General features: G+C 42.7%; 1 protein-coding gene across 1 annotated transcript in view; it reads right to left on the minus strand.

Moving 5' to 3' along the window:
* Positions 1–24,601, minus strand: part of reln (reelin) — a 610,589-nt gene that overhangs the window by 107,377 nt on the left and 478,611 nt on the right. The window contains exons 52-56 of the mRNA XM_053678020.1: positions 6,201–6,415; positions 5,494–5,671; positions 5,223–5,398; positions 4,938–5,044; positions 4,545–4,787 (exon numbers count right to left, since the gene is read on the minus strand). Coding sequence (XP_053533995.1) covers positions 4,545–4,787; positions 4,938–5,044; positions 5,223–5,398; positions 5,494–5,671; positions 6,201–6,415 — 919 coding nt within the window. The remainder of the gene's footprint in view (positions 1–4,544; positions 4,788–4,937; positions 5,045–5,222; positions 5,399–5,493; positions 5,672–6,200; positions 6,416–24,601) is intronic.

The raw sequence follows: 24,601 nt of genomic DNA on the forward strand, positions 1-24,601 counted from the left end.
TGTTGATTGGGCAGTGGTGATGCAGTGTGATAATGTGGAGATGGCCTGGGATAGGTTCAAGTATTGGATAAAGTGGCTTCCTCTAAAAAAATAAGAATTAAGCAAATGACTGAACCTTGGATGACAAATAATTAAGGTAATAAAGGTTCGTAATGAGAGTTTTAATATATTTAAAGGGGACAGGAATGATTCTAACTTTGAGCAGTTTAAGATTAAAAGAAATGAGGTAAGAAATAAGATAAAAGAAGCCAAAATATTTATTTAAGAACAAGATTAGCAAAATCAGGCAAGATACAAAAAAATTATGGAGAGTTTTGAGTGATTTGAGAGTTTTGACACAGTTAATCATGCTACTTTGCTTTCAAAAGTTAAAGCATTGGGTTTCCTGAAAAGGCATGTGAGTAGATCCAGTCATACCTTGCAAATAGAGGTCAAATGGTTGACTTTTAATGGTGTGTTTTCTGCTTGTTTACCTATTTCATGTGGCATTCCACAGGGGAGTATTTTAGGATCATTACTTTTTTATTGTATATTAATGACTTAAAAATCGCCTGTTCCAATGAACATTTATTACATGCAGATGATGCAGTAATAATTGTTTTGCATGATTAGCAAGAAATTGTTGAAGCCGAGCAAAGCAGAGAGATTGAAATGGTTTCTAAATGGTTCATAGACAATAGGCTCTCTTTGCATCTGGGGAAAACTAGAGTCTATATTATTTGGTTGGAGTGCTAAAGTAAAACAAAAAGTTCTAGGTTAGAAATGAAGGTTGGGGATATGATTATCATCTCTAAACAAGAAGTGAAGTACCTGGGATGTGTAAATTGACAGGATACAATACAGTTTTCATGAAATCAGAGAAAGAACTCTGAACTATAGTTCTCAGCAGCCACTGCATCATAGTCACATGGCCACCTGCACCTGAATCACATTTCTGTTAACGAGCACTCATGTATACAGCCACAGTTTGCACTGCATTCCTTGTCTTACGTTTGTCTTTCTTTGCCTTTGTCCCTGTCGCTGTGTTTTGTTCTTTGGTTTATGTTTAGTCTTTTCCTCAGTGTTTTGCCTCCAAGTCATAGTGTTTTTTTGTAGTTTGTTTGGTTCTTTATTAAACGTGTATATTCTGCACTTGCATCTGTTTCAACCTCCATATCATGACAACAGTGCCCTCGAATAATATTGGAACCCTTGGTAAATATGAGCAAGAAGGCTGTGAAAAATTGTCTGAATTGTTTAACTTTTTGATATTTTGTTAAAAACATTCACAAATATACTCTGCCTCATGGATACAATTGCAAACAATACACAAGTTTATAAAAATATATATCTTTGATAAGTACACAAGTGCAACAATTATTGACCCCTTTTAGTCAATACTTTGTGCTATCTCCCTTTGCCAAGATGACAGCTCTGAGTTTTCTCCTGTAATGCCTGATGGGGTTAGAAAATATATGGCAAGGGATCTGAACCATTCCTCCATTAAGGCAATCATGATGCCATGTATCCTAACAAAATTTCCAGGTCCTCTGACAGAAAAAAACAGCCCCAAAACATTTAAGAGTCACCACCGTATTTAACAGTGGGCATGATGCACTTTTCTACATGGCTACCTCTCTGTGCATGCCAAAACCATTTCTGGTATTTATTGCCAAAAAGCTCTATTTTGGTTTCATCTGACCATAGAATCCGATCACATTTTAAGTTCTAGTAGTGTCTGGTAAGCTGAAGATGCTTCAGATTGTTTTTGGATGAGAGTACAAGCTTGTTTCTGGAAAACCTTCCAAACAACGTGTCATGATGGAGGTGACTTCGCATTGTAGTTCTGGAGACTTTCTGACCCCAAGACACAACTAACTTCTGCAATTCTCCAGCTGTGATCCTTGGAGATTTTTTGGCCATTCTCTTCATCCTCTTCACAGTGCATTGAGACAACACAGACACACGATCAATTCCAGGTTGATTAATAACATTTCCAGTTGATTGAAACTTAATTATTAATTAAGTTAATTATTGCCCTGATGGTGGAAAAGCGTTTTCAATGCTTGTGTTATTTTCTTATACCCACTTCCCATTTTGTGAAGCTCAACAACCTTTTGCTGCACATCACAGCTACAGTGCATCCGGAAAGTATTCACAGTGCTTCACTTTTTCCACATTTTGTTATGTTACAGAATTACTCCAAAATGGATTAAATTCATTATTTTCCTCAAAATTCTATAAACAATACCCCATAATGACAATGTGAAAGAAGTCTGTTTGAAATTTTTGCAAATTTATTAAAAATAAAAAACACATGTACATGAGTATTCGCGGCCTTTGCCATGACACTCAAAATTGAGCTCACGTGCATCCTGTTTCCACTGATCATCATTGAGATGTTTCTACAACGTGATTGGAGTCTACCAGTGGTTAAGTCAGTTGACTGGACATGATTTGGAAAGGCACACACCTGTCTATATAATGTCCCACAGTTAACAATGCATGTCAGAGCACAAAGCAAGCCATGAAGTCCAAGGAATTGTCTGTAGACCTCAGAGACAGAATTGTATCGAGGCACAGATATGGGGAAGGGAATAGAATCATTTCTGCAGCATTGAAGGTCCCAATGAGCACAGTGGCCTCCATCATCCGTAAATGGAAGAAGTTTGGAACCACCAGGATTCTTCCTAGAGCTGGCCGCCCAGCCAAACTGAGTGATCGGGGGAGAAGGGCCTTAGTCAGGGAGGTGACCAAAATCCCAATGGTCACTCTGACAGAGCTTCAGTGTGTCTCTGTGGAGAGAGGAGACCCTTCCAGAAGAACAACCATCTCTGCAGCACTCCACCAATCAGGCCTGTATGGTAGAGTGGCCAGACGGAAGCCACTTCTCAGTAAAAGGCACATGACAGCCCACCTGGAGTTTGCTAAAAGACACCTGAAGGACTCTCAGACCAAGACCAAGACAAAGATTGAACTCTTTGGCCTGAATGGCAAGCGTCATGTCTGGAGGAAACCAGGCACCAGTCATCACCTGGCCAATACCATCCCTACAGTGAAGCATGATGGAGGCAGCATCATAATGTGGGGATGTTTTTCAACGGCAGGAACTGGGAGACTAGCCAGGATTGAGGGAAAGATGAAGGCAACAATGTACAGAGACATCCTTGATGAAAATCTGCTCCAGAGCGCTCTGGACCTCAGACTGGGGTGAAGGATCATCTTCCAACAGGACAACGACCCTAAGCACACAGCCAAGATAACAAAGGAGTGGCTAGAGGACAACTCTGTGAATGTCCTTGAGTGGCCCAGAGAGAGCCCAGACTTGAACCTGATTGAACATCTTTGGAGAGATCTGAAAATGGCTGTGCACCGACGCTCCCTATCCAACCTGATGGAGCTTGAGAGGTCCTGCAAAGAAGAATGGGAGAAACTACCCAAAAATAGGTGTGTCAAGCTTGTAGCATCATACTCAAAAAGACTTGAGGCTGTAATTGGTGCCAAAGGTGCTTCAACAAAGTATTAAGGCTGTGAATACTTATGTACATGTGCTTTTTTTGTTTGTTTGTTTTTTTATTTTATTTTGAATAAATTTGCATAGATTTCAAACAAACTTCTTTCACGTTGTCATATGGGGTATTGTTTGTAGAATTTTGAGGAAAATAATTAATTTAATCCATTTTGGAATAAAGCTGTAACATAACAAAATGTGGAAAAAGTGAAGCACTGTGAATACTTTCCGGATTTACTGTATATTCCTTTGTCTAACCCATTGTTATGAATGACTAAGGGAATTAGGGCTATGTGTTACCTCATATTTATACCCCTGTGAAACAGGAAGCCATGGTTGAACCATTTCCTGTTCCTAGTAACCCAGGTGTAACAAGAAATATCAAATATCAATGGGAATATACTTCAAATATATTTTTCTGATATGAGTTCAAAGAGTTGCCAATAATTGTTGCACACCTATATTTAACAACGATAATTTTTTTGGATAAACCTTTGTTATGTTTGCAATTGTTTGATATCCATTTTGGATCCATTTTTGTGAATTTCTTTAACAAAAGATTAAAAGGTTAAACAATAAAGACAATTTTTCAGTCTTCTTTGGTCATATTTACCAAGGGTGCGAATATTAGTGGAGGGCAACATATGTAAATTGACAGGAGACAATACGGCTATTTAAGTGTTGATTTGATTGAACATGGTTTGCATTAATCAGGCGTGGATGCGTCTAGTCCATCTGAACCCATGTCATAGATTGGGGAATTACAAACTACAGGGGAAAATATATTTTCACACAGGCCCAGTTGGCATTGGATAACTTTTCTGCTTCAATAAATAGGATTATCATTTAAAAACTACATTTTGTGTTTACTCAGGTTGCCTTTGTTTTATCTTAGATTTTGTTTTCATTTCTGAAACTCTTTAGTGTACAATATATACAAAAACAGAAGAAATCAGGATGGGGAAAATACTTTTTCACAGCACTGTATCATAAATCTGTCTATAATGAGAAAACTATACTCAGCAAACAATGTACCATTCAAAATGTTTAGTACCTTCATCGAAGGTATCCAGGAGAGTGCTGGGGTTGATTTCAGAGCCTCCAACCAGAATGTTATCTAGGGCCCACTGAGCACGGTCAGGATTGGGGGTTACCAAACCTGAAGAGACCTTGAATGGCTGCCACCAACGCAGGCGTGTAGCATTGGTCAGCGCTCCTTCAGGCAACAGAATGTGATCTCTCCTTACTGACAAATACTTCAAATAATCCATCTCATGAAGGAGTGTCCATGATATACCTTTGTGTGTGTGTGTGTGAGTGTGTGAGAGAGAGAGAGAGAGAGAATGGGGTGGGGGAGTGTGAGACAGAGCATAGGAGAATTCATTCTTTGTCATTTTGAAAATGAACATCAGTGTTAGGCTAAGAACAAACAGTGCCTAAAACAAACCTCCATCACAGGAATAATCCAGTAATACACCTTCTTTTCTGCAAGATGGATAATGACATGTAGTCATATTGTCTTCATTTCCAATTCTGGTCCAGTATTCTACATACCTAAGACACCCCATTATAAGACAGGATAAAAGAGTAGGAAGAGAGTCAGCAGGTTTTCTGAACCACCATGATCTGATACGGCATTGTCATGCAGTTATGAATAAAATTTAAGAGTACATGTTATATAAATGACATGTTCTAAAAAAAAATATCGTTATAAATTGACTTCAGTACTGACTTGGCTCCACGTAGGTCAAGGTCAGCAGTGACAGCCTGCCTTGTATTAGCTCCAGTAAAATACAGGGCCTTTCCCTCAACCAGTGCTCTACAGTCTGTGCATGGATGACCTCCCTCCAAAATTTGCCACTGTGAACCATGGGACCCCTGCCATTCAAAACGCTCCTTTAGGGTTCCCTACAAAAAGTACAAACAAGTGTAAACACAAACCTTTACATGTGTGTTTGGTTTTTATTGGTAGGAGTATATGCTATATATTAAACAGACTTTACCTTCAAAACTGAGTTAGCATAACAGTTGAGTCCAGAAAATCCTGGATCACAGAGGCAGCGCTGATCTAGACAGTCACCATGACCTCCACAGTGGTTCTCACATGCAGGTCCAATGTAAATGTTAACTACTGCCCATTGTGTGTCTGAATGTTGTTGATAGAACCGGAAACGAACAGCTCTGTGGTGTACCAAACAGAACAGTCAGACATTTCTTTGCAAACATTTTCTGCAAAATTGTTTTGAGCTGAAGACCAGTAAAGAGGGTCTTTAAATGCCAAGTCATTTAAATCATTTAATATTACTAGGCTAAAACATGTTATTATATCATAGTATATCAATAAACAGATGTTACCATGAAAAATTATCAGTTACATACAAGGAATTAATCTATTAAATGTTATTCAATCTAATAAATGTTATTCAAAGGAAGAAAAAAAATAAAATTTTCCTCAGAATGTGAGTTTTAGGTCTAAATTTTTAGCCACTTCTAAAAGAAAAAAGATCTGAGACCTAATACAGCTTTTATATATATATATATATATATATATATATATATATATATATATATATATATATATATATATATAAATAAAATACATCTATAATATATTCTTGTTATTTTCAATTCTGTGAAAACTAATTCTCATAAATAACATGAATACCCATTTACACACTGTATAGAATGACAAGTTGAAACATGCACTTACGTGTCTGCAAGGCTGTCAGGCAGAGGATAAACAGCTCTCTTCCAGCCTTCTGCAGGAAAGAAAACAGAAGGCTGGGACACTTGTCCCCCACAGTGAGGGTTAGCTGGAAGGCACTGTGGCACCAGGTACTTCCAGGATACACCAAAGTCTACTGAATACTGGACATGGACCTGTCGTTCGGCATCTGTCTCTGGCACACTGCAGCCAACTGCAATCTGCAAATATACACAATATACAGTGCAGTGTATACGACGATTGAATAAAGTTGTACATTAAACATCTAGAAACTAGTATACTGACAGAGGTCTCAGATATTACTTTTATGATCTGGATTATGATCTGTGTAGAGTTTCTCTGCATGTTCTCCCCATCTCCACATGGGTTTCCACTGGGTTTTCCAGTTTCCTCTTTCACCTCTGAAGAATAAGGCAGTTGGTGGATTTGCTAAGATAAATTGCATCCCTACCTCATGTGTCCTGAACAGGATAAAGTTGTTACTGAAAGTGAATGAAAATTGCATAAAATGTAATAGCTTTTTCATGAAACTCAAAGAAATCTTGGAAGGAAGTAACATCCTTCTCTGGCCAGCACTGTTAATCATCACTATATATATATATATATATATATATATATATATATATATATATATATATATATATATATATAATATATATATATACACACACACACATGTGTGATATTGTCACATTCCCCCCTGCAAATGGCGCTGCGGTGCGCGACGTGCATGGCGAGCCAGAGGGCACATGTGCCCACGCTGTGAGTGCGCATGGACAATAAGGCCTTTGTTTACAACGGACACGTGCACTTGTTTTGGTTTCTGTTCTGTCCCTTCCCCGTTTAGTTATTGGTGGAGGTGCGAGGGTGTGTTTCGATTGTTTCCAGCTGCCTGAGTTCATGTTTGATTGCGTTTGTCATTTAAACCCCCATGTTGCTGCGCACTTCGTGCAGTGGTAAATGAGAGTATGAAAGTCAATGAGTAAAGGTGTAACAGAGTGTTTAGATACGGTTAAGTTTCCATGTCCGGTTCTTGTCTCATGCCTCATTTCTAGTTTAATATTTAGATCTCGTTTTCTGTTCTGACCTTTTGTTTGAGAAATAAAGTGCTTCATCTGCAATTGCTTCCACATTGAGACCTGAATCGTAACAGATATATACACACACTAATATATTATATATATATATATATATATATATATATATATATATATATATATATATATATATATATATATACACATTATATATATAGTCGCGACGGACCGACAGCCGGTGCGCAGGATAAGAAAGTCGCTCCTTCCCCGACTGCCACGCAGGCACGAAGCGGACATCCCCGTGCCAAACACAATATCAGCTGGAAGGACCGTCACGGTGGGGCAGAACCGCCAACACAACACCAGCCGGCGATTGGGGAGTCAGTCGGGAGAATTCCACCACTCAGGCGACGGGGGAAGAGTATAAGAGGACGCTCTTCCGCCCGTGCAGGGGAGAGTACTAACTCGCAGACCATGTGCGCGTCCTTTTGCTGCCTAAAGGTATTCCGACCTCAGATACGGCAACATAATTTCTCTAATCTCTCTCTCTCTCTCTTGTTCTCTTCCCGAAGGTTCGGGTGCGGACGAAGACGCCAGCTGGTGAGCTTACACACGACGGTGGATGACGGCACGGGAAAACCCCACACCCTTCTAGGGAATCCCGACATGCCCTCGAGAGCATTGCAACGCCAGCCACAACCCCACAAAACCTCCCACACTCACCCACACACACCTCCTCACTTCAGACAGCACCACGTAAGAGAAATAAAAGATTAATCACTGTATCATTGCAACCAGTTTCCTGTGTATCTGTGCTCCACCCCCCCCGGGCTATTTCCCTTACATTGGTGGAGGATGCAGGCATAGAGCACAGACCCGCCAAAAAAAAAAAAAAAAAAAAAAAAAAAAAAGGTAAAGCGGCAGGGAATTTTATTGATCAGAGCACAACCCAGGCATTTCATGGACAAACAAGGAATTCACGCACTGGTCCACACATTGCCTTGCACACTGCCTACAGACACCAGTGGTGCAGCTGGCGGCCACCTCCATCGAAAGCTCAGATCAAACCACTCCAGTTCACATTCCACCAGAATATCATGATCTCAAGGAAGCATTTAGCAAGGAGTAGGCTAGCAGATTACCTCCACATCGACCATATGACTGTGCCATCGAACTGCTTCATGGAACTATGCCACCTCGAGGAAGGGTGTATCCCTTATCACAGACTGAGCAGAGAGCTATGGAGGAGTATATTCAGGAGGCACTGCAGCAGGGCTACATAAGACCGTCTACATCCCCTGCGTCAGCAGGGTTTTTCTTTGTGGACAAGGAAGCAGGAGGGCTCAGGCCATGCATCGATTACAGGGGTCTTAATCAATGCTGCGTAAAGTATCGTTATCCTCTTCCATTGGTTCCGGTTGCCCTAGAACAACTCTGAGCTGCCACCATCTTCACCAAACTGGACCTCTGTAGTGCATACAACTTGGTCCGTATCAGAGAAGATGAGTGGAAGATCGGTTTCAGTACCACCTCAGGTCACTATGAATATTTGGTAATGCCATATGGACTCTCTAGCACCCCCTCAGTCTTTCAGTGTCTGATCAATGACATCCTAAGGGACATGCTGGTACACACTGTCATCATCTACATCGATGACATACTGATGTATTCCAGTTCCCCGGAGGAACATGTCCCCCACGTCCGGAAAGTCCTTCAAATACTACTCAAGCACCAGCTTTATGTCAAAGCAGAGAAATGCGAGTTCCACAAACATACCATGTCGTTCCTGTGCTACATCATCAGCCCGTCCAGGCCATTCGTTGTGGAGGTCGATGCGTCCGAGACAGGTGTAGGAGCCATCCTCTTTCAACCTCTTTCAATGTTTCGGTCAGAGGTCAAAGTGGTCCAGTGTCTTCTTTTCACGGAGGCTGTCATCAGCAGAGAGTAACTATGACGTGGGGAAAGTGGCAGCAGTGGCTGGAGGGGGCAACACACCCTTTCATCATTTTTATGGACCACAAAAACCTAGAGTACCTAGGTACTGCCAAGCGTTTGTCACCTCGTCAAGCCCGCTGGTCCCTATTCTTCTCAAGGTTCCAGTTCACCCTGCTGTACAGACCAGGATCCAAGAATACTAAGGTGGATGCTCTCACTCATCTAGACAGCACTGAGGTTCGAAGGAGCCATGAAGAGTTCATTCTCCCACCATCCTGTATCGTCAATGCCTGGAGTGGGAGTTGGACCAAACCTTAGCAAGCATTCCCAGGTCACAGGTTCCAGCAGCATGCCCCTCTGGAAGACAATTTGTGCCTGAGCAGCACTGACAAGAACTTATTGTCTGGGCCCACATGGCTGTCGCCACAGGTCACCCAGGTGCGCACCGCACTTACCATCTGTTGTGGGCTAAGTACTGGTGGCCAAATATGACAAGGGAGGTAAACTGTGTAGTGTCTTCCTGCTCAACGTGTTCCCAATGTAAGGTTCCAGTTGGCAAGCTCAATCCCCTACCCATACCAGAACGCCCCTTGTCCCACATATCCATTGATTTCATCACAAACCTACCAGAATCCCAGGGAAACATGACTATTCTAGTGACGGTGGATTTTCCAAATCTATATGCCTCATTTCACTACAGGCCCTCCCCACAGCCTTGATGACAGCCAAAGTGCTTTCAGCACGTGTTCAGGTACTTCGGCTTCCTGGAGGAAATAGTCAGTGATCGAGGACCTCAGTTCACGTCAAGGGTATGGTCCAGTTTCATGGAGAAAATGGGGACGACCGTCAATCTCACATCTGGCTGCCACCCACAAGCAAATGGCCAAGTGGAACAGGCTAACCAAGAGATTGGAAGGTTCCTCAGGACAGTAAATATTTGATTATATCTTTTCATGTGACAACACTGAAGACATGAAACTTTGCTACAATGTAAAGTAGTGAGTGTACAGCTTGTGTAACAGTGTAAATTTGCTGTCCCCTCAATATAACTCAACACACAGACATTAATGTCTAATCCGCTGGCAACAAAAGTGAGTACACCCCTAAGTGAAAACGTCCAAATTGGCCCCAATTAGCCTTTTTCCCTCCCCAGTGTCATGTGACTTGTTAGTGTTACAAGGTCTCAGGTGTGAATGGGGAGCAGGTGTGTTAAATTTGGTGACATCACTCTCACACTCCCTCATACTGGTCACTGGAAGTTCAACATGGCACCTCATGGCAAAGAACTCTGATGATCTGAAAAAAAGAATTGTTGCTCTACATAAATATGGCCTAGGCTATAAGAAGATTGCCAAGACCCTGACACTGAGCTGCAGCACGGTGGCCAAGACCATACGGCGGTTTAATAGGACAGGTTCTACTCAGAACAGGCCTTGCCATGGTCGACCAAAGAAGTTGAGTGCACATGCTCAGCGTCATATCCAGAGGTTGTCTTTGGGAAATAGACGTATGAGTGCTGCCAGGATTGCAGCAGAGGTTGAAGGAGTGGGGCGTCAGCCTGTCAGTGCTCAGACCATACGCCGCACACTGCATCAAATTGGTCTGCATGGCTGTCCTCCCAGAAGGAAGCCTCTTCTAAAGATGATGCACAAGAAAGCCGGCAAACAGTTTGCTGAAGACAAGCAGACTAAGGACATGGATTACTGGAACCATGTCCTCTGGTCTGATGAGACCAAGATGAACTTATTTGGTTCAGATGATGTCAAGCGTGTGTGGCGGCAACCAGGTGAGGAGTACAAAGACAAGTGTGTCTTGCCTGCAGGCAAGCATGGTGGTGGGAATGTCATGGTCTGGGGCTGCATGAGTGCTGCCAGCACTGGGGAGCTACAGTTCATTGAGGGAACCATGAATGCCAACATGTACTGTGATATACTGAAGCAGAGCATGATCCCCTCCCTTCAGAGACTGGGCCGCAGGGCAGTATTCCAGCATGATAACGACTACTGCCTTGCTAAAGAAGCTGAGGGTGAAGGTGATGGACTGGCCAAGCATGTCTCCTGACCTAAATCCTATTGAGCATCTGTGGAGCATCCTCAAACGGAAGGTGGAGGAGCACAAGGTCTCTAACATACACGAGCTCTGTGATGTCATGGAGGAGTGGAAGAGGACGCCAGTGGCAACCTGTGAAGCTCTGGTGAACTCCATGCCCAAGAGGGTTAAGGCAGTGCTGAAAAATAATGGTGGCCACACAAAATATTGACACTTTGGGCCCAATTTGGACATGTTTACTTAGCGGTGTACTCACTTTTGTTGCCAGTGGTTTAGACATTAATGGCTGTGTGTTGAGTTATTTTGAGGGCACAGCAAATTTACACTGTTATGCAAGCTGTACACTCACTACTTTACATTGCAGCAAAGTGTCATTTCTTCAGTGTTGTCACATGAAAAGATAACCAAATATTTACAAAAATGTGAGGGGTGTACTCACTTTTGTGAGATACTGTATGTAAGGACTTTCACGCATCACACCCTGAACTTCCAGGACCCCTGCCCGGGGGGGTTGGGGGGGCTCTATCATATCACAGCCAAACCGTGACTCACCGCAAACTACAAACATATCCACTGAGGACTACACTTCCCACACACGCGCGTGCTCGCCTTCTCCGGAGTTCTAACTACACATACCTGCATCCAATCACACACACACGCACAGCATATAGACTTTGGGAACATTCAGATGGCGCGAAATAAACGTTCAGTTGACTTGTTCTCTGCTGTTCTCCAAGCCTTTTCATCGTGTTTTGCCAAAGTGACTTTGACCATTGTTTCTGCTCTCGATCCCGATTATCTGCCTTGCCTAGTTTTGTTTGTTTGCCTGATCGCCTGACCCCTGCCTGTGTAACGACCACAAACTTTGCCTTTCCCCTTTGGATTATTGACTTTGATCTGCATACCTGCACTTGCTTCCGTCTCCGCCTACATAGCGTGACACTGGCCAATAAGGTGCTACTAGCAGCAGACAGTCTTGGCGAACTCTCACTAGAACTTGTGGGAGTAGAGTGATCGGGGGAAAAGCTTACAGACCTGAACTCACCCACATGTGCAACATAGTGTTCAGCCCCAATGTTGCAAAAGGAGTGAGGGCAAATCACAGCGGGCAGTGTGTTGTCTCCTTGGAGGTGAACACACTTCCACTTCCACTTGGCTGAACCTCCACCATATGGTCTCCACCATTTGTGGATAGTGCCCTCAACCCGAGACCTTATTCCCTGCCTCATCAGGATGTCTTCCCCCACATTCTGGTTGCCAGGAATGTACATTGCACTCACTGACAAAAAACATTCCCTCCATCCAGAGTAGAATTAGTTGCACCTGCCTGAACAGGGATAATGAATGTAAGCCTCCCTGGGGGTTGATATGACACCACTGCTGTGTTGACTGTCACAACTAACACATGGTGACCTCTTAATTGAGTAAGAAAGAATTTCAGTGCTAGAAATTCGGCCCACATTTCTAGGTGATTTATATGCCACTCCAGATGAGGGCCACTCCAGAGACCATGAGCTGGACAGCCATCTATGACCATGCCCCAGCCCGTGAGGGAGGCGTCTGTCATTACTGTGTTGCAATAAAGAGAGGCCCCAAGAGTGTGACCCGAGGCTAGAAACCGGGACACCTCCACATTTTCAGAGTATGTAGGCATCACCGTGTGACACTGATTATTCTGAGGTTTTGTCCTCAGACGAAACCCCTGAGTTTTCAGCCACCACTGAAATGGTCACATGTGCAATAGGCCTAACTGTATGACTTTTAACTGCTGCTGCCATAAGCCCCAACAGTCTCTCAGAGACTAGAGGGATGCCCAGACCCATCTTTATCTTCTCAATGTTGATAGGATTTACCCTACATGTCTTGGGGACAGAAATGCCCTCATCATAGTAGAATCCCATATAATCCCTAGAAAAGTCGTCCTCTGCACTGCAGAAAGCATACTTTTCTTGAGGTTCAACCTGAGCCCCATGCTCCTCATGTGGGTGAGAACAACATTTCGATGTTGACTCGCCAGTTCCCTAGATCGTGCTAGAATTAACCAAGCATCCAGGTAGTTTAGTACATGGATGCCCTGGAGGCACAAAGGAGCCAGATCAGCATCCACATACTTTGCGAAGGCGCGAGGGTATAAAGCTAGACTGAAGGGAAAAAAACACTATATTGGTATGCGTTGCTTCCAAACGCAAACGTCAGGAACTTCCTGTGACTGGGCAATATTTCTATGTGGAAATATGCATCTTTTAGATCTATCATCACAAACCAGTCCTTGAACTGTATCTGTGGAACAATACACTTGAGCGTGAGCATCTTGAACCTGTATGTCTGAAGAGTACGGTTCAGATGGTGCACATCTAAAATTAGCCACATTCTCCCATCATTTTTGTGGACCAGAAAATAACAGCTGTAAACTCTCCCTCCCTCAGGGAACAGGGTACATGTTCTATGGCCCGTTTGTCCAAGAGGGATCTTACTTCCTGCACTAATTTCGGGCTCTGCTCTTTGCTGACTACTATGGTGAGCACATCTCTGAACCGGGGGGTGGGGTCGAGCTCTGAATTGGACCTGGTAACCCTTTTCTATGGTGGACAGAACTCTTGGAGACACATTTGGCAGTATTTTACATACTGCTGGATGGTCTTTTAGTGACTTTAACTCTTGCATATTCCGCTGGAGGGAACGCATCAGATTTTCATTGCCCTGTGACAGCTCGCAGAGCAGAGAAGACTGAAAGCTTGGGAAGATATTTGCTAGGGGAGGCCCTACAGGGGTCTAACTGCCCTAAAAACCTCACATCCCCTGATACTTCCTTCCGTGGCCCATCAGGACCGCTCGTTCTTTGTCCGCTTGGCCTTTATGATCATTCTCAGATCAGGCCTACTAGCAGGCTGTGACTGTGGCCACCCAGTCCCCCTGGCTCTCTGCGGGGGCAGGCAGGCCACCACACTTGCCTTCTGTGCCACCCTCACACTACTGTTGACCCAGGTTCCACTCATGGATGCTTGGACAAACTCGACAGAATTAACTTGATGGCATTAACTGTACCACTGAAGTGGCCAGAAGGTTCAGCAGGGGCGTCCTGCAGGGAGACTTTATCTTTATCCCCCATCCCTGAGAGGTTGAGTCATAGGTGCCTCGCTCAACCAAGCTACCCATTGAACGGCCAACGTGACTGGCCATTTGCTTGTTCGCCTATGGAGACAAATCCGTGGTGCAGCGAATTTGTACTATTGCCTCTGGCCCAATTCCCTCCCCCTCGTCGAGCTCACTCAGCAGGTCTGCTTGGCAGGCCTGCAACACTGCCATTGTAGGCAGCGACCCACAAGTGAGACCCACTGCCACATAGACTGGCCTCCCTAAAATTCCTGCTGTTGATGGAGAGAGGTAGTTTGGAACTGCCTCCTCCACCTTTGGCATAGCTAAATACCTGTGCTGTTCATTCACCACGATTGCCAAATAATCCGACATTGCAGCATTATAAATGTGGCTAGTGTATTGTTTTCCCCAGAAGCTTGATATTTCATCATGCACTTTGGGGAAAAAAGGGCAGTTTTGTGGTCTGAGGGAGATTTACATTCATTGGGGAGAAAGTGCTCATCCAGTCTGCTATGAGCCACAATTGCCAAATAATCCGACATTGCAGCATTATAAATGTGGCTAGTGTATTGTTTTCCCCAGAAGCGTGATATTTCATCATGCACTTTGAGGAAAAAAGGGCAGTTTTGTGGTCTGAGGGAGATTTACATTCATTGGGGAGAAAGTGCTCATCCAGTCAGCTATGAGCCACTTCCTCTTTCCTGGACCAGTCTAGATTAAGCTTTTCTACTGACATAATCACTTCAAGCAGCTCTTTATATTCTTGAGAGCTGCTCTCCCTTTATCATGCAATGGCTTCCCCTTCTGGCTCCTCGGAGTCAGAGAGGGTGTTTTGGTTTTCCATACCGGAAGTAAGAGTCATGACGCGAGCTCCAAAATCCGGCAGAGAGCTGGACCCGGAAAACAGAGCAAGAGATAGAGCAGCGCTCATCTCTTGCTCTGTCTTCCGGGTCAATACAAGCGATACAATACAGTACAAGACAATACAAGACAATACTAGACCTCGAGATGCTCTGAAACCCAACTCCCTTCGGCCAAGAAGAGAATGAGCCACAAGCAGAGCTGTATGATAGTAAAGCTCACAATGTACACAGTCAGCATTCTCGAGGGTTTCCTCTCCCAGACACTTCACACAGAAATTGTGTCCGTCCCCCGTGTGATGAAGTGGGAGCAAGCTGTGACACACTTCTTGAATTCTCTGTCACTTATTTTTAAAGGAAAAGAAAAGAGTTTTTTTTTTAAATAGAGGAAATAAAGATTCTTTTTGTGAGCTTTTACACAAAGCAACCGACGTGCAGTCTCGCTGATGATAATAAGGCTGATGATGTGGTTCACAGGTGCGGTTTTTATTCACGCGACATGCCTAATTGCCACATCACCTGACCATGGCAGGCCTATAAATAGGCATGATTTCACACAAGCTTCAAATACTGGTCACACGAGGGCGCTTCCCACAGTGTGAAGCTCACACAACACTGAGTTCCCCTTGAAACGGAACAAAAGAAATCAGGATGTGGCAAATACTTTTTAACAGCACTGTATATGCATTTTGTTAATTTGCTATAAAACAGAAGTTGTAAGATGTACTTTTGAACAGGTACACACATCAACATCGTTTCATCTTTGCCATGTGCATAAAATTTCATGGACAGTTGTACATTGAAATGCATGTTGTAAGTTGCAGTTATTCTACAGCTGTGCAATACAAAAAATATGCATAAGAAGATAAGGGGGAAGATAAGAAAGAGGGGGAAAAGATTTACAAATACTAATATATATATATATATATATATATATATATATATATATATATATATATATATATATATACACACACACACACACACACACACACACAAAATATGTAGAATAAATTGGGGAACTGGTATGTATGCCTAGTAAGAATGTAGGTAAAATGCAGATTCTAACTGTAGACACTGGAAGATGCACAGCTACAGTATGTGAACAATAGTGTAAATGTGTAAAGTAAATAGTAGCTGTGTACAATATGTAGTGTATGAGCAGTCATCTACAGACATAGGAGAGAATAATAAGCAGATGAAGCAGCAGTACAATGTACCATTTAAAAAATTACAATAAATTAGATGTAGTAGTATACTGTTTATTACTACACATAACATACATCCAGTACAAACATAGAGAAAACAGTTCTAATCCTTATCTGTTGCCTATTTGCTGGGGTTTTGCACAATTTGCACATGGGGCAAGATCTTTTTATGGTTTGATTTCTAAATACTAACAGCACACAAAATTTGTCATAGCTTAGATGTTGAACATCACAACATATGTCTGTGCAATGAAATTCAATTACTACCTGAAATATCATTCCTAAAAAGAAAATGTTTGGAAAATTGCTCTAAACACCTCATCATTTTATGAACAATTTCTTAAACTTGAAAACATTAAACCTGATGAGAATAACCTTTGATAAAATTTTAACAGGTTTTCTGTCAAGTGATAAGACATTGGCCTTCTTCACTGTAAAGTGTAACTGATTATCTTACTAATAAAATTAAGTGACTATAACTTATTTTGAATAAGTTTGTTGACCTTACTGAGTTTAACCAAGCAATGACTTTTTGGCATGAAATGTTATTAAATTCAACAGATTAAATTAAGTTCTGCTTAAAATAATGAGTATTTTGTAAATTTTTGGGTGGTCATGCACAGTTCTACCTGTAGGTGGAGTTGATTTGCAAGCTGAGGGGAAAACGCAAATGGTGAGATGAGTCGGTGCTTGTTTGTCAAACTAATTGCTTAAATGCTTAGTTTACATTAATCAACCATATAAAAATCAGATTAAAGAGTTGGCATTGCACAGTGAAATTGTATGTGGTGGTACTATAATCAAATTGTTGGATTGTGTTAATCGAAATTAGCAGTCTAACATTTGTTAAAATCTGTGTATCTTCTGTTCATTTTGTATCGGTTTTGAAATAAAATGGATAATGAAAAGCAGTTGTATTAAAAAAATAATAATTTTCCCCGCAAAATTATATAAAAAAAACAAAGGCACTTTTAAAACGGAATAATTGAAGCTGAATATCTTCCATTCATTCCATATGTTTAAAAAAAAAAAAAAAAAAAAAAAAATTATAACGGAAACCAGGGTTCCCTTTAAAGAGAACTCAACTTTGTGTGAGCTTCACGTTGTGGGAAGCGCCCTCGCACACGACCAATTTCTGAATTTTGTGTAAAATCATGCCTAAATAGGCCTGCCATGGTCAGGTGATGTGGCATTTCTCGCATCGTGTGACTATATAAGAGCGCTGTAAACCATGTCATCAGCCTTATTGTCTGAAACGAAGACCAGATGTCAGTTGTCTGTGTGAACATTCCTAAAAACTTCCTCTCTATTTTTTAAGGACAAATAAATATTTTATATATATATATATATATATATATATATATATATATATATATATATATATATATATATATATATATATCTTTACTTTCCTGTCCCTCATCTCTTCGAGAGTATGAGCCATAGAGAGTTCAGGAAGTGTTATTCCCTGCTCCTGTTTCATTATGGGACAGGTCAGACATACTTTTTCTGTGAAGTGTTTGGGGAGTGGAGTGCACTATGGCGCGACACCGCTTCCAGCTCTCTCACTTCCCAGCTGAAGCGAAATGATTTTTGGAACTTCAGGACTATGGGCCGACCGCTGTCAAGGCAGCCAGCCGGCTCAGATCCTGGGATTCCCATATGGATCCGGTTTGGAGAGTCAACCAACTCTCTCTAACATGGAGCCAGAGGGAGGAGCCAGTGAGAAGGAGAGTGGTCCCTCACAATGGAGAAATCACCCCTTTTTTCCTGGAAGCGCACCAAGAAGTGCCACACTTCTGGGGAAAGCCGTGTTTATAACCCTGACATCGGACTATTCAGCCATCAGAAGGGGATAAACAGTACGGCTATTTTTGTTTAAGGTAAAGGAGGTGCTTGCAAGCCATGTTTCTCCAGTGATGGCAGCAAAATCAAGGGAGCCACTTTTGTCACCCAAGGAAACTTTGTTCACACATCCAACTTTGGTCATACTCTAGGGGCGTTTCTTATCACACAACGGTAATATCATGCGTCTCCCTCATGGTCTCTGGAGCAGCCCTTATCTAGTGTGGCATATACATCGCTTAGACATGTGGGATGTACTCCTAGCACTGAATTTCTTCTCCTAAGTTGTGAGGAAACAGTACAGCTGTGATCTCAACCACATATCAACCACCAGGGAGGATTACGTTCAGGCAGGCTCAAATAATTCTTCCCTGGAGGAGGGGAAGTTTTATCAGTGAGTGCATGGTACCCAGGCAACCGGATTGTGTGGGCAGACATCCTGTGAGGCAGGGGCTGAAGCCCGAGGATTGGAAGCTCCATCCACAAGTGAGTGAGTCCATATGGCAGAGGTTTGGCAGAGCAGAAGTGGACATGTTCGCCTCTGTGGAGACAATACGCTTGGTTCGCCCGTACTTCTCCCGCACCAAAAAAAAAAGGTCAGGGCTGGATGTCTTTCCCCTGATCGCTCTGCTTCCACAAGTTCTAGCAAGAGTTTGCAAAGATCATGCTGCTGTCACTGTTAGGAACACCGGATTGTCCAGCTCGAATTTGGTTCACGGAGATATCATCTCTGCTGGACAGTACTCTCTGGGAGATTCCCATTCTCAGGGACCTATTGTCTCAAGCCACAGGGTTGATTTATCACCCTCGGCTGGAACAATAGAAACTGTGTGTCTGGCCCCTGAGGGGCACCAGCTCATAGATTCTCAACTGAGGTTGTAGAGACCATGTTAAATGCAAGAGCACTATCCACGAGAAAATAGTATGCATTCAAGTGGCACAATTTTTATTGTGGCATGAGGAACACCAGTGAGACCCAGTAAACTACACAATAGCTACAGTCCTGGAGTACTTATAGGAACATTTCTTAGATGGTCTCAGTTGGCTCCTTCTACAACTAAGGTCTACATGGCCACTATTTCAGCCAGACACACCCTTATTGATGGAGCCTCTGTGGGGCAACATCCTCTAACTTTGAGGTTTATGTGTGGTATCAGACAGCTGAGGCCCATCTGTAGACCATGCATACCTTCTTGGGACCTTCTGTGGTCTGGGAAGGTCTGTCAGGTGCCCCATTTGAGGCTTTAAAGTCAGCTTCAGAGGAGATTTTGACCCTAAACGTAGCTCTTTTGGCTGGCCCTGACAGCTCTGTTGCCCTTCCAGTATTGACTTTGCCCCTGGATTAGCCAAGGCCTCCCTATATCCTAGGCCGGATTATTTCTAAGTGCCATAAGTCTGCTGCCCAGCCGGTAGTGTTGCAGGCTTTCTCCCCTCCTCTGTTCCTTATACCAGAATGAGGAAGATTGCACCTGCTGTGTCCAGTGAGGGCTCTTTGTACTTACATCCACCACTCTGGCCAGTGCCCTAAGTCGGAGCAGTTGTTGGTCTTCTTGGCAGTAACAGTAGAGGTGATACTGCATCAAAGCAGCACACCTCTATTTGAATAGTGGAAGCAATCTCTATTGCTTATGAGGCGCGTGGTCTCACTACGGCTCTGGGCATAGGGGCTCATTCAACTGGGGGAGTCACCTCCTCAAAGGCTTTATCTAAGGGGTACCCTTACAGGATGTGTGTGCTGCGGCGGGGTGGTCTACGCTGCACACATTCATTCAATATTACAGTTTGGCCTTATTGGCCAGCTCATATGGATCTCGGAGATAATATCTCTGCTGGACGGCACTCCCTGGGAGATTCCAGCTCATAGAGTCTGGTCTCTCAACCAAGGTTGTAGAGACCATGTTAAACGTTAGGAATGTCAGTGAGACCCAGTAAACTGCGCAATGGCTACAGTCCTGGAGTTCTTACAGGAACGCTTCTCAGCAAGGTTAGCTCCTTCTACAATCAGGGTCTACGTGGCCACCATTTCGGCCAGCCACACCCCTATTGATGGAGCCTCTGTGACAGGCCATACCCTCAGTATGATGGAGTGGATATACCTGTACCCATAGTTCCCTGAGAAGGGAACGAGACATTGCATAGCTTTGTCATACTGGGGCATGCCTGTGAATTGTGTCTTCACTTTAGATAATAGAGGCTGATGATGTGGTTTACACGCATGGGCGGTCTGAGTCCATGCAAACGTCTGTCTTGCCCACTCAATCAGAATTTAGGCAATGACAACATTAATCTTTCATTTTTTTGTACGATTTGTGTACCGGTTAAAAGCAATCTGAGGTGGGCTGTGTGTTAAGAAGTTTAAGGAAGGGTTGTTGACTGCCCCAACCAATCACAAAATTGAAGTATTTTTCTATGTTTTTACTGGCTGAAAGTAACAGTGCATTCTACACTAACGTGGTGGCTTCAGTCTGCTCATCTTTAGCTGGCAGGAACCGGGTCTTGCGACTTTTTAACTCAGTGGGTGTGATTGCCAGACGGACCTTATGCAACTTGCACTGTGATACCGCATCAGCACATTCTCAAGTGTAAATATGCAGCTCTAATACGTGCTGGCATTTTTGACTAAAGGTTTTATGTCCATATATAATAATATAATATTATTAAAACTAATGGTAGTATTGATATCTGAGTAAGACTGTCACCTCTATAGAACAAGGGCAGGGGAAAGTGAATATCCCTTACTGTTACCCTCTTACTGCCTTTGAAAAGCATGTAATGAACTTCTCCAAGCGAAAGCAACATGTTTGACGAAGCCACTGATGGATTCTGAACATTTTTCAGTTAGTTAAATAACACTCTGGTTATGCGAGCATGCCACAAAACAAAATAACTCCAACTCAAAAAATAAGACAGGAATAAAGTATAAATGAGGCATATTTGAAATATTTAGCATTTTTGAGAACACCTCTTTTGTTTTTTTCTTTCCAATTTTGAAACTAAATATGAATGAAATAATGTACACAGACAGATATATAATTATTTTTAAAGTGTCTTTGGTTTTTATCATGTTGGGAAAATGAAAAAAATAAAATAAAACCTATTTTTGTTATCCTTTTTTTTTTTTCAAATTTCAAAACTGATAGGGTGAGTTCAGCAAAAGTGAAACATCAGGTAAAGTGGGACAAATACATTTCATTCTAGCTAGCCCTTTAAATATCAGGAGCCAAGAAATTTTTAAAGCCATGAATAATTACCACAAGGGTCTTTGTCATTGCTCAAATGTTTTCATGTGCCTTGCACCATAATTGTGGGCATGGTTTGGTTTCACAATCTACCCAGTATCAACAAGAACTTGGTAAGTCTTCTTAAACATAAAAATCTATAAAGAATAGAAATTATCAAAACAAATATTTTTTCTTTTGTATTTATTAAATTATTATTAAATAATGTATTGCCACAAAATTTGCATTTAATTCTTTAAATGTGTTTTAAGTACTGTCCCACTTTATCTAACGTGTCAGATACAGTGGAATGGTAGCTTTCAGTTAATGTGGGACAATATTTAAAGGCAATATTATGAATTAAGATTAATGATTATCATACTATTCTGAGCTAGCATGTCATGAACTATGTCATAAAACATTCATATTATGTTTTATGTATTCTGGTTTTACATTATTAAGGTATTGTGTGGAATATTGTGGCAGACAGACATAGCCTAATTTGAAAAAAAACTTTGATATCTTTCATACTTTGCCAACCACCTCTGACCAGTATCATTCAAAGTCTCACATATTGAAGGTGCTGACAGAAGCAAATACAGGTATGGCAGTTTAATAAAACAACAAGTCCAATAAGTTCAAAGGATCAGGCAGAAATCACGGTACATAGACAGGCAAGGGTCAATCGATCAAGCAAACAGTCCAAACTAGGCAAGGCAAAGAGACAAGGTTGTAAACGTGAACAAGGTCAAAACCAGAATAAACAAACACTGTATCAAGGTTTGGTAACGACAGAGACAGAAGGCAATGGAGCATATACTTTGCCAAGCATGAATGCATAGAAAGTCCTTTTAAACTGTGGTTGTGATTGTGCTGTGAATTGGATGCAGGTGTGCATGATTAGAATGAAGGCGAGTGTTCTGGGACTTGCAGTCCATGGCAGCCATGTTTGTAGGCCGCAGTGCAGGATGGGAAATGTAGTCATGGGTTTGCTGTGATATGACACAAAGACCTTGTTGTCAGGCCAAAAAGAGGAAGGGGCATTAAGACACAGTCATACATTCTAGCAAGCCCAGAACACTACTTTCTCTGCACTTATATAGTACTTTACACTGTGTCTCACTCACCCACACACAAATGGTAGCAGAGCTGCCATGCAAGATGTTAACTTGCCATCAGGAGCAACTTGGGCTTCAGTGTCTTGCCCAAGGACACTTTGGCATGTGGGGTCATGTGGGCTGGGAATCAAACCGCCAACCCTACGATTAGTAGACAACCTGCTCTACCACCCGAGCCATAGCTGTCCTTTTACTTATGTTGAAAAGTCAAAACAAGAATGAAAAAGAAAAAAAAACACAACAGAATAAGCACCTCAGATGAATGCAAAGGCTGCCACAGAAAATATGCTTCCAGTGATGATCCAGAAGCAGAAGAATATGTAGTTTTAGATGCTGCTGCATTTTTTTGCAAGCGGTGTTTATGGAGATATGACTTTTCGAAACATAGTCAACAAAATGGATTATTATGTTTTTGTTTAAAAGGCCTATTGATTTTCGCAATTAGGAAGATTTCCCCACCATTTAAAAATGATGATTGTGTGTGTTTGTGTAAAAATTAAATTGTAGCAAAAATTAAAATCACTGTCCCACTTTATCTAAAAATACTCAGTGAAAAGCAGTGCTTAAGGTTGTTGAAATGTCCATCATTATCACATTAACACTATATCAAATATTTTTTCAATACATTTATGTCACGTAATGGAGGTTAGGATGGATGCAAATGCAAATAAGAGCTTTATTATAAGAGAGACAGGAAGACAAATCCAAATTGTGAAACACAGATGAGGTCATAAACAGGCAAAGATCAGGCAACTGGCAAATGGACATAAACAAGGCCAAACAGAACCAAAACTATGATGCACGAAACGAGGAAGAAATCCTTAGTATTCTGAAAACTCATGTAATACTTTGTGATGAACAAAGGCATGGGGGTTTAAATACTAAACATAACCAGGGGTGAAACACAAAATAGCTGAGACTAATGACACATACTGGAAACAACAAATGACAATACAGGAGTGGAGACAGGACAGAAATGACAACAAAACACACGTGTCAGAAGAAAACAATGTCAATGTCACTGACAAACCCAGAAGCACGCACTCACACTTTGAAGCTTGCACTTTTGGTTTCAGGTCTCCGGCGCTAGCGCGAGGGGAAATTGTGACAGAACCAACCCCCCGTCCCCCACCTCCCCAAGCACTACTCCCGGAGTGTCAGAAAAAAATTCTCCCTCCTCCGGCAGTCCTGGCCCTCTGTACAAAATGTCTTCACAACCCCTCAGGTCCTGAGGCAGGCATTGTCCAACAGATAGCAGGCTCCTCAAGGAGCTGAGGGGCAGGCATGAGGTGTGGGCAGGATCGCTGGGGTCGCTAGACAGCACCCAGGCATAGGAAGCTGAGTCATCAGCTTCAGCAGGCAAGAAGGCAGAGCAACATCCTCAGCAGAACTAGAAGGCAAAGCGATGTCTTCAACAGAACAAGATGGCAGAGCGACGTCCTCAATGGAACAGGATGGCAGAGCGACATCCAAAGAGAAACCTGGCCTGGTACCATACGAGGCAGAGTAGGGAATGGGAGGTGGAGAAATGCCCTCAGCTGAACAGGGAGGCTGAGTGGCATTCTCAGCTGGATAGGGTTGCTGAGCAGTGTCCTGAGGCAAGCAGGGTGCTTGAGCATTGCTCTCAGTCAACTCTGCAGGCTGAACTTGGTTATCCATGTCAGCAGACTCAGGAGTCAGCAGAACTTGGTTGTCCATCTCCACGCCCTCGGACAGGAACATGGCTTGGGAGGTCATCTCTTCAGCCTCAGACAGCAACATGGCTTTGGAGTTCATCTCATTGACCTCTAGCATGAGCTCTTGAGATGAGACCACCTGGTGGGTCTCGTGCTGGAGCTCTGGGGAGGAGGTCACCACATTGACCTCTAGCTAGTGCTCTGCAGGGGAGACCACCTCGTAGATCTCAGGCTGGAGCTCTGGCACCGAGGTTGCCACATGGACCTCCGGCTGGAGCTCTGCAGGTGAGACCACCTCGAGGGTCTCAGGTTGGAGCACTGGAGATGAGGTCACCACATTGACC

This window comes from Ictalurus punctatus, chromosome 4 (genome assembly GCF_001660625.3).
Source record: "Ictalurus punctatus breed USDA103 chromosome 4, Coco_2.0, whole genome shotgun sequence".
NCBI classification, from domain to species: Eukaryota; Metazoa; Chordata; class Actinopteri; order Siluriformes; family Ictaluridae; genus Ictalurus; species Ictalurus punctatus.